At 36.7% G+C, this 11,900-nt stretch overlaps 1 protein-coding gene across 2 annotated transcripts in view; it reads right to left on the bottom strand.

Annotated features, from left to right (window-relative positions):
* PARPBP (PARP1 binding protein) overlaps window positions 1-11,390 on the bottom strand; it is a 53,844-nt gene extending 42,454 nt beyond the window's left edge. For both annotated transcript variants that reach the window (XM_086610306.1, XM_086610305.1), the window contains exons 1-3: window positions 11,241-11,390; window positions 2,671-2,901; window positions 889-996 (exon numbers count right to left, since the gene is read on the bottom strand). In XM_086610306.1, the coding sequence (XP_086466432.1) occupies window positions 889-996; window positions 2,671-2,901; window positions 11,241-11,390 (489 nt within the window). The remainder of the gene's footprint in view (window positions 1-888; window positions 997-2,670; window positions 2,902-11,240) is intronic.
* Window positions 11,391-11,900: the final 510 nt, after the last annotated feature.

Consider the following 11,900-nt stretch of genomic DNA (forward strand, 5'->3'; position numbering starts at 1 on the left):
CACCAGGACCCCCAAGTCCCTTTCCCCTGTGCTGTTCCCCAACAGTTCAGTCCCCAACTTGTACTGGTACATGGGGTTGTTCTTACCGAGATGCAAGACTCTACACTTGCCCTTGTTGTATTTCATTAGATTTCTCCCTGCCCAACTCTCCAGGTCTCTCTGAATGACAGCACAGCCTTCAGATGTGTCAGCCACTCCTCCCAGTTTAGTGTCATCAGCAAACTTGCTGACCGTGCACTCTATTCCCTCATCCAAGTCATCGATGACACGTTGAACAATACTGGTCCCAGTAACGACCCTTGAGGGACTCCACTGGATACAGGCCTCCAACTGGACTCTGTCCCATTGACCACTACTCTCTGACTTCTATCCATCAGCCAGTTCACAATCCACCTCGCTACCCGATCATCCAGACCACACTTCCTCAGTTTAGCTGTGAGGATGCTGTGGGAGACTGTGTCAACTGCTTTACTGAAGTCAAGATAGACCACATCCACTGCTCTACCATCATCCACTCACTGGGTGATGTCCTCATAAAAGGCTACTTCACTTCGCAGCATTGGGCAAATCATTTAACTCTTAATGAAGACAATGTTTAAGTGATGGTGTACTTGTAGAAAAATGCATTCCCTGGTGTTTCAAGGCAGATGAAGTCTACATCAAGTGTGTGCCATAGAAGAACTGTCTTCCAGAATACAAGTTTCTGCACTTAGCCCCATACACACACCTACAACATACTCAAGTGATACAGAGTTTGAATACAAGTGTTCTGTTTTTTAAACCAGCAACATTTTAATGCCAATAATTGGAAAACAAAACTACATTATATTTCTTCTTAAGTTTTCAATATATCCAGAATATTAAAAGAGATACAAAAATAATTTTTACCTTTGCATTCTCTTGGCCCTGTCCATTGGCTGGTGTAGAATTAGAAAGAATAGAACCATTATTTTCTTGTACATTCATTATGCCAGAAATAAATTCCAACAGTTGAACCTTTAATAAAAGATTAGAATAAACTTAAATATGAAGATAATTAAAAAGCAAAATTAGTATTAAAACCTGGTGAAACTATGTCTCCACCAGTTTGCTAGCATTTTGATGTTAGAGCAGCCCTTACATCCTACTTTTGGTTTTAGTCTTTAAAATCACAACAGTTTTAGTAGAGAAATGAGATGTAAGATCCAAATTAATTTAGAAAAGTTACCTCAAACAGTTACGTAACACACTTGCACTAAAAGCAGCTGCTTATGTTTTGGAGAACACTTAATATGCTATACTATGTTTAGGAAGAGTTCATTAACCCACTCAAGTTCTCTATCTTCCCCATTAAAATGTGAAAAAAAAATGTTACCAGAAAAAAAACACATTACCACAGTCTCCATGCCCTTCCTGAACTTCAGTTCTTCTTATAATCTCTTTTGTGCATATAATCACATGAGTGAGTGTAGGTTCTCTAAACTCTTAAGGAAGTAGGCAACCTGGTTACAAGCATGCTTGTCAGAGTCATACAATAATTTAGGTTAAAAGGGACCTATAGAGATCATCTAGTACAAACCCATGCTTGAAGCAGGACCAGTTTGACCAGGTTGCTCAGTGACACGCTAAGCCAAGTTTTTAATAACTCCAAAGATGAGATTCTGGATCCTCTCTGGGAAACCTGTTCCAATATTTAACCACTTTTTCATGGAGTAAGCTTTTCATTCTTACTAAGGCTGCAAGGTAAAGAGGTTTAATTGTGCTTTAACCAGTAATTCGTGGTATGTTCATAATAAACCTCAGCTCAATTAGTGTTCAGTTACTGATATAGCTTCCCATATATTAAAACGGCCATCTAATTAAACATACATCACATTCAGAAGATGATAAAAACAGTAACTTTAAGTCTACAATGCTGAGACAGTAAGCAGCAAAAGCAGACAACTCCTCTCTAATTTTCATTACGAGCTAGAACTATGTGCATCTAAATCCAACATTCTTAAATTTTTTCATTACCTATTTCCTCTGTCTTTTGACCTTTCCAAGCTCTATAGAGCACAGTATCAAATAAAATCATGTGGAATGCTTGTGTTTCAAACTTATTTTAAATGCTACTTACATATATTTTTATCCAACAACACAGAGATTAATCAAATTAGTTTTTCATATACTAAGAGCAGAACACACACTAAAACTTCTCTAGCCTAGAGCATAGTCTCACATGCAGTGTCGTAAGAACATCAGAGCTGCAATAAACTAACATAGAACTACATGCAGTATAGAGAAGTTTTTTGCTTTTAAAAGCGTGACATGATAACCATTAATGTTTTGACTGTGTATCAACATACAACCAAAACTCCATGACACATGTTTATCACTAAGCTTTGTTCTAGTCTTATCAAATCTCTCCAGTTCATTTTTGAGTTCCTTTTCTGGCAAAAAGTTATATACTTATAGAAGAGCTGTGGCACCCACCCATGCAGCAGAACAAAAAGAAATAATTTTGGAGTTAATTTAAGATCTCTTTAAAACATTTTGTAACTTAAACTCATCTTCTTCCCCAATAGAACAGTAAAGTAACTTGTGAATTATTCAGAACCCTGGTGTATATTTAGAAGTGTCATAAATCCATAACTGGAATAAAAAAATATGAAAAGCCAATATCAGAGATCAAACAAACAAAATACTTACAGGGGCTATGCCTTCATCTTCAGGTACAAGTCCAAGACCATAGCACTTCTGATATATGTCTATTAGATCTAACATATTGCTTCTTGCTAAGAAGGCATCATAGACTTTTTTTAGATCAGCATAATTTTCAGGTTCTTTCATGTTTTCATATGATAATCCCAGTTTGTCATGTAACAAATATTTCCAAGTTTCCAACACATCACTAAGTGACACTGTGAAATCTCCATGGTGCTAATAAAACAGAAAAAAGCAAAAATATTATGGTTTGTATTCAGCAAATCTTTAAAAATAACTTTAAAACAAGCTGCATGTATATATATTTTAAAAACTACTATAAACTAAACATTTAAGTTTATAATAATGACAGTCTTACTTATAGTTGAAGTTCTTCCAGTGCTTTGCCTTTACAGTTGAGTTTTGTTATATACAGTATTTGTCCTGATCTTTAAAACACCAGGTATGTATATTGAACTTTACTCATAAGAAAGGACATACTGACTTTCACAGGACCACTGCTTACATAAAGTTACTTATTTGCACAAACAGTTTTCAGCATGGCAGGCGTTTACATCCCAAAGGCAGAAAATCTAGTTCTATTACCTTGCTTCAAGCAAGTAATCTGGGAAAATCATAGAATCATAGGATAGTTTGGGTTGAAAGAGACCTCAAAGATCATCTAGTTCCAACCCCTCCCTGCCATAGGCAGGGACACCCTTCACTAGATCAGGTTGCTCAAAGCCTCATCTAACCTGGCCTTGAACGCTTCCAGGGATGGGGAAACCTGTTTCAGTGCCTCACCACCCTCAAAGTAAAAGATTTCTTCCTTATATCTAATCGAAATTTGTCCTCTTTCGGTTTAAAGCCATTGTCCCTTGTCTTATCACTATATACCCTTGGAAAAAGTCCCTCTCCAGCTTTCTTGAAGGCCCCTGTGTGAGTACAGTTACACTTTAGCATAACATTGATAGTGCTGCTGCAGAGATCTAACAAGTACATTAAAGCAATGCACACCTGTCCATTACTAGTACCACAATTAACATTAACTATACAGTATACTCCACAATCTTATATCCAGCTTATGGCACACTCTCCTTGTCAAATTATTAAATTACATTCCACATGCCCCTCTGCCTTCTCCTCAACCTCCAAAAAAAAAAAGAATTACAGTTTGCCAGAAAATTAGCAGAATTAATACGCATCAACAGAGAGTTAATTTAAAAGAGCAGATAAAGTGGGTGAATGACAACAAATACATGGGTAGCAAAATAACTAACAGCATTTTATTAGCAACTGAAGAACTTCTTCCTATTCTAGGTAAAAAGGAAAATTCAAATTTTTCACTAAGTGACTTAAGAGGTTTTAATCACAGCAAGCAGTCCCTTTCTTCTTTCCAACTCTTGAGCAGAGCGCTCTGTTGACCTTTGGTGGACAGAAGCAGAAAATGTATCAACAGGAATGACTAAAACCATGTTTAATTTACATATTAGTTTATTGTATTTTTTTTAAAGGATTTACATCAAAGTGGGGACATCTGCTATTACTACATTTATATGTAGGGGTGTATTAAGTAATCATCCTTAAGCATTTCTTAGGTGAGTGAACACTTAATTGTAAAGCAATAAGCTTGCAGTTTTGTTGTGCAGTTCTAAACTAAAAGGAAAAATGAGAATAACCTTTTCTTAAAAAGTTATGTCTACATGGGAGAACAGAAGACACTAAAAATAAGAGAGGCTGTATGTAGTCTATAACATCACAGGTAATCTCATTTATGAGGCAGAAGTAACTAAAGAACTGAAGTTGTTGGCAAACCTGGCTCAGTTGGAAGTTACAAGTATGGCAGCACGGCACCAATGGCAAACAAAAAGTTGAAAGTGTCACAGCAGATAGGAACAGATAATGGAGCTGGAATTCACAGAAACTTAAAAACAAGTTGAGTAAATGAGTCACAAACTGAGTGACGTATTACTGAAGGAAGTAGGATGCACGCCAGCTACCATACAGTTGTACCACTAGGAAACTAGAGGAGGGAACAGTTATTGCTGCACTCTGAGAAATGATTACATACTGTACTTGATTATTTATATTGTTTCATTCCTGTTATTGTCTTTTCCACTTTTTGTAAAGTCCTGTTTTTTCAACCAAGTGATTCACTTGGGGCAGAGGGGAGGGAATTAGCTCACTGCGCATCAGACATTAGTTCAGCATGGAGGTACAAGGAACTGCAGAAAAATCTGAGCCTGTCTCTTGTGTTGTCAGTGGTTAAAGACCGCAACATCGAGGAAGTCAGAAAATTAGTTTCAATCCCTGTAAACCAAGTTATGCACGGGAAGAAAGAATTGCACTAAGATGCTATTTATAAAAGTGAAAATACATAGTAGCAGAGAATTCTGCTACTAATTACACTGAGCTAAAGGTAACAGAGACAAAACAAAGGGTTTGGGATGTAGGACTGCATACGTAGTTCTGGCCTCTGTAATTCAGAAAGTGGTCCTTTATTCATGAATTAACTTGTTTTTCATCTCTTGACCACTGACGCTGGACTTCCACTCCCGCACTGTTCTCTGCCTTTCAAAAATTCTAGCTAGGAGTTGCTAATCTCCCTACACATCCATACCTTCTCATATTCCGTGCCTGTTTTCACCTTGCTCCCAAATCTTGGTGTCTTATCCAATGTCTATTTTCTCATAGCCATGTTTATAGCAGACCTTTCTATACTACTACTATATTCTACATACTTCCCCACCACCACTTCCTCTTGCTCCTGAAATCTGTGACTTCCTTACTACTTGCTCTCATCCCCCTTTTCTTTCACAACTAGACTTCTCATTTTTATCCACACCCTGCTCTACATACCAGTCCCCACTTCATGCTGTTAAACTTTTTCAGCTGAGGTCCTTCTGAGTTAGACCTCAGAATATATGCAACAAGTAATTTTGCAACTGTAGCAAATTTTCCAGTTTCTAGAGTTCATACTGTTGTTATCTAGACTATTCCCCAGTATACAAGGATTTTTTTTTTTTCCTAAAAAAAGCAATATTGTATGGTCAAGTAATTCATTATGCAACATGATATAAATGCCCTGGGACTGAGTGACAAGGCTTGCTTTGCTATGTCAATAATGGCAGATAATTCCTGTCTAGTGCAAAGGTTTTATTTTACTTCATGACATTTTCACATTAAGCAACTTTAATCTGAATGAACTAATTACCTACAAACACCATTAGCAACTGAACACACTAAATGCAAACACAGGCCAGGAGCAATCCTAATAATTTAAGTTGTTCCAGCTCAAAAGATCTCTCCTTAGGGTTCTGACATACTTAGCATGACTTTCCCAATAGAGCTGGTTAAATATATGATTCCAAAGTTCTGAAAGTCAACTATTTTAATATTGCCTAGACAAAGAACTAGGAGGAAAATGGAAGAGTACTCATGCATATAACTTTCAGAGCACTTTTTTGCCTTCTAATTTGTGCATGAGTTCCAATAACTCAACATTATGAATTTGCATGCTATTTCCACAGATTACCAGAATATTAAAATGGCATATATGTTTTCTGAAAAGCACTTGTTTTCCATTTCAGCCCCTCAAAAAATTAAATGTACAATCATATTAAAACCCAATTTAAACAGACAAAAAAAACATTAGGTTGAAGGAAAAAAATGTTGTTTTCTCACTTTGTCTTGAAAAAAAACCTCTAGGAGTACCAAGTTGAAGTACAACTTCAATATGGTAACTAACAAATCAAAACAAAACCTTCCCTCACCAGACCAAGGACCTGCAGAGACTAGCAAAGTTTATATTACTACTGCAAAAATATTTTAAATCTAAATAAAATTGCACTCCAGATATTAGCCTTCATGATCGGGTGCTCACTGTCACAGTGTATTCTATTACTTATACAGTCTATTTATCAAGTCTCTAGTTTTAAAATTAATTAAAAAAAATAATGTGGTGTTTTGCAGTAAGCATATGCCAACTGGCTAGTAGTGTAAGGAAGTTAAAAAAGTTCCATACTTTTATTCCATGATAGACATTGCAGGTATTGTGTTTCATAGACATAGAAACAATAAAGTATTATAAAGCATCTTCACTTCTTGATAGTGCCATATGTTAAGTTTCCTTGGACTCTTATTTTAGAATGCCTGAAATCCAGTATCAACATTTCATGCCTAAGGACAACATTTTTTTAATATTTTTTAGGTATTGCAAGCTTTCCTGGACATACAGCAGCCAGTCCAAAGTCCAGTGAATCCTCCACAAAGATGATTAAGGGACAGGAGCATCTCGCACATGAGGAAAGGCTGAGAGAGCTGGGGCTCTTTAGGCTGGAGAAGAGAACGTTCAGGGAGATCTTAGCAATGTATATAAATATCTGAAGGGAGGCTGTAAAAAGGATGGAGCCAGGCTCTTTTTTTAAGGCTCTCAGTGGCAGGATCAGAGGCAATAGACACAAACTGAAAGAAACACAGAAGGTTCCCTCTGAACATCAGAAAACGCATTTTTTACTGTGAGGGTGATTGAGCACTGGCACAGGTTGCTCAGGGAGGTTGTGGAGTCTCCATCCTTGGAGATATTTAAAAGCCATCCAGAATGGTCCTGAGCAACTGGCACTAGGTGGTCCTGCTTGAGGAGGGAAGTTGTACAAGATGACCTTCAGAGGTACATTCCAACCTCAACCATTCTATGATTCTGTGGAAAATTAATCATACTGAAGAACAGCCAAGACAGTGTCTCTTGGTGGCATTATTACAATATTTTACAAGCAGCATATCATATAAAATTGCTACAAAGTTGGTTGGAGCCTCTTATTACCAAAAGGTAATAAGTTTAAGGGAGTAACCCTGTAAAATAACCTTGCATTTTTCTTTATTCACCAACAAGGAAATAAGACAATTTAAGAAAACATTTCAAGAATACAGGATGCTGAACAGAACACAATATTCTTCAGACAGTGTACAAAATGCACACAGTCAAGCACATGGTAGAACTAAACCACACACCAAAACTGATTTCATCCAGAATCAGAGAGAAACAAACACAAATTCCTAAAGGGAAAACATTTCTAAAACCAATAAGGAAGCAATTTTTCCTCCAGTCTCAATAGTCCTAATGCTAGAAGACAGATTTACAGAACATTTAAGACAAGTCTGAGAATTTAAATTCACAGACTCAGGAAAAATATTTGTTTTATATGATGTCTCAGCTTCCCCCACTAGTAGCTAAGAGAGTCACCACCTGAAAATGACAAGGGATTACTTGGCCTAATAACCTATCTTCTATTCCTCCTGATTCACAGGTGCAAACAGTCAGCCTAAAGCAGTTACCCTCAACTGAATTTCAACTTGAAAATTGTTATTTCTATTTCAAACCTTAAGAAAGGTGGTTCTTCTAAAATCTAGGGAAACTTCTGAGATCTATACTAATCAGTCTAGGTAAAAGTATTAATTTTCACCACAGACCATATGCCACTTGTCTTTATGCCATATGACTTAAACTATGCTACAACACAAAGTATTTTCAGAGGAATTCAAAGCACAGATGGTTTTTTTCCCCCCCCTTTCATCCCTGCTATTTGATCAATGTTTATCACACTGTTTGCTATCCTTGCTCTTAGTGAAATTTAACATTAATACATTATGAGACTTGAAAACTTTTCTGGAATTCTGCAAAAAGGTTTGTTATTTTTCATTTCTACTGCATATAGAGATAACAGCTAAAACACCAGATCTATTAAAATTATCCAGGATCCTAGAGAAAGAAACTAGGTTTTTGTTTTTTGTGGTAGGCTTGTTGTTTGTTTTTTTCAATCCAGCCAGTCAATAGCCTGTTAGTTCAGGCAGTAATTGGCTTTATCACAATAGACTTCTATTCTACAGATGTCATATTAACAATATAAAGTTATTGTACTCAAATCAAAGCCCTAACAAGGGACATGACTAAAACTGTAATACTCTGCATCTTAGTTGGAAGTTTCAGTGCTGAACAGAATAAAGCAGCCATATTTTACTCTAACACTACAAATATCAAAACGGGCATCCAACTGAAGAAATTGAGCTTCAGAGGCAGCACATGCAAATGCTAAAATACTTTTAATCCATACACGCAAGATAAGATTTATACACACTGGTGATTTGTCTTATTAGACCAACTAGTGTAATCACAAAAAAAATAAAGTAAGTTTTGAGCTCTAGGTCTTTCTTCAGATTGGAAGTATAAGTAGTATATTTCAAAATTAATTAAGTTGAAAACAACTGCTTCAATTTTTGTTAGATCATCTCTGAAAGAAAAAGATACTTCTAGAGGAGAGGAATCTTTGCTGGAGGAGAAAAAAAATGAAGTGGAACAAACTAGTGTCCTGGTTTCAGCCGGGACAGAGTTAGTTTTTCTTTTTAGTAGCTAGTCTAGCTCTGTGTTTTGGATCTAATATAAGATTTATACAAGAAGAATATTGATAGCACACTGATGTTTGTAGTTGGTGCTAAGACCTCAAGGACTTTTCAGCTTCCCATGTTTTGCCAGTGTGCAGGAGCACAACAGGCTGAGAAGGGGAGCATAGCTGGGACAAAGAATCCACAATTTCTAACTTGTGATTTGAACTTAGATTTAGGATTGAGGGCCACATTGGCCAATGAAATATTGCACATCATGCAACATCATGCCCAGTATATAGATGAGGGTTGGCAGGGAAGTTGAAATCAATCTTCTGGGGGGACTCTCTCGCTCTCTTCTCAGGCCTCTCACTCATCCAAGATTGTGGTTTCAGATCTTATCTATTTTGGGATTGTTTGCCAGGACAATACAGGCATTTGTCCCCAGGTGGTTAGCAATTACACTGTGCACCACTTGTTTGTATATATAATTATATATACAGTTATATAATATAAAATTAAAAGTAATAATGATAAAATATTATTATTATTAAATTGTTCTTATCTCCACCCATGAGTCTCCTTCCCCTTTCATTCTCTTCCTCATTCCCAAGGGGGTGGGGGAGAGTGAGCAAGTGGCTGTGATGTTTCTTTGCAGGCTGGGTTAAACCACAACAACCAGTTACCTCTATGGGAAGGAAAGAGCTTATTGTAAGCTGTTAGGAAAGAACTAGAAATGAACCCTAAAAATATCATCTTTATCATGTCTGTAATTTTTGGCATCCAATTGTAATTGGAATAACACATTTTACTTCCCAGGGTCAGCTTCAGAAAACTTGTAGATCTCCCTTGAGAATTGCAACAAACAAGACAAGCAGTGATTGCCTCCACAGGTAGTTTTGCATTAATGTCCTTTATCAATTCTCCAAGAGTTCATTTTGATGCACAATCATTTGTTAACCTTAACTACACAGGTGTTGTGAGGACCTTGGGATCCTGGCTGGAATCTAATACATTCCACGAAGTACCAATGTAGAATCTCAGGATTCTAGTATTTCTGTTGCAATACTTATTATAGTGAGGATGAATTGACTAGTTTTATATTTAATGTTTAGACAACAGATAACCCCATTCTGCACTACAAAGCTTTTTCTGGTGATGAATTCAGTTAGATTAAAGAGTGATTCTGGAAATATATCTTCCAAGATACAAATGTCTTCCAATGTAAGTGATTTTTTTTTTTAAATAATACGTTGCAACTTGGAGTGCACAAACTGAAGCAGGTTTTCGATTTGTTTGGATTTTTTTTTTTTAACTAAAGATTTGTACTACATGTTTAATTTACTATGCAACATTCAGGCAAGACTTCCAAAAATGGCAATTTGTTTTCATTAATAATTAAGCATATTGACCTAAAAAGAAATCTTTAGGTTATCAAAGTGACTATTGCAATTGTTCTCGTTAGAGGAGACAGATGCAAAGGCCTGTCTGTATGTTGCAACGGCTTTTGGTATGTTTCAGGTGATTGCTAAAGCCCAGCATTCCAGCTATGACAAGCCACAGCACTTCTTAAAGAGGCTTTCAAGGGTTACATCTTCTATTCATCAGTTGACAGACATCTTGTACACATGCAAAGAAGCCATACATTTCCTAGTGGTACTGAGTGCACACTCACAACTTACATATACAGGTCTTCATCTGAGCAGCCTCAGGAAAAACAGCAGCCAAGAACAGACTAATGCAAGAACAACTCATGCAGCCTATACCAAATCAATTTTGTACTCATATTCTTCTCACATCATTCCAAAGCATTTTCGGAGCACTCACTAAAGATGCATCTCAAACACCATAGTTGTCCCACCCTGATCTACAGCACAGAAGAAATATTTCATGGAAATTGACAGAAATTACACAATCAGAAAAAATAAACTAGTATTTAATATTCAAGTTTAGAACTCAGATACACACTTAAAACACTTCTATTCTCCCATCTGTCTTACAGTTCTTTTTCTAAGCCCTGATTCAACAGTGTGCTTAATCGTATCAATTTTAGTGCTTTGCTGCCTCTGGCACTCAGTTAAAGCAACAATGAAGCAACCAAACCAGCCATTTCAGGTAGGTGCCTAGGCAAAAAGCCCAGTAAGCAAGCCAAGTCTGAGATGTATTAAGTATTAAAAAGGTACTGAAAGGATGCTAACCTGTTTATTGACTTCAGCCATTGACAGTTGTAATGCCATCAGCATGCAGTCTGCTCCACATACAGTAGTCCTGTCAGAGCTTGAAAATAAAGGCCATTGTCTTCTGAAACACTTGATCAAGTTTAAAACTTTTTGCTGGAAAGCAATCATTGTCTAAAGTAGAACACAGAAAAAAAAAAAACCCAAGAAAATTAAAAAATAACGTAACTAAGCAAGAGGCCTATGTGCATCTTCACCTTCCAATAAGCTGTGCAAATTCTGTTGTATCTTCTTGCAGATCAAGTTCCTACAATAAACTCTTGCCAATAAACCAAAAGTAACTCACCTCACTATGACAGAGCAACTACAAAGAGAAGGGGTTAAAAGTGCTCATGTATGACATGCCTTCATGAAGATCCCTTACTTTCCTTGTACATATGCCAACACAGAAGAACAAGCATTATCACAAATATGACAGTCTTGTCTCCGAAAGCAGTCTGAACCTCTCAGAGAATGTCTTTGGTACTGTCCACACTCACTACGTGTTCAAATCGGTGTGTATCCAAATGTTTTAAGCCTGGAAACATGAGGTTTAATATTTCCAAGATTTACTAACAATGACACTTCTAAATGCTTTTGTTACCTATATAGTTGGGTTTTGTGTTTTTGTTTGTGGTTGGT

The sequence above is a fragment of the Tauraco erythrolophus genome, chromosome 4 (genome assembly GCF_009769465.1).
Source record: "Tauraco erythrolophus isolate bTauEry1 chromosome 4, bTauEry1.pri, whole genome shotgun sequence".
NCBI lineage: Eukaryota > Metazoa > Chordata > Aves > Musophagiformes > Musophagidae > Tauraco > Tauraco erythrolophus.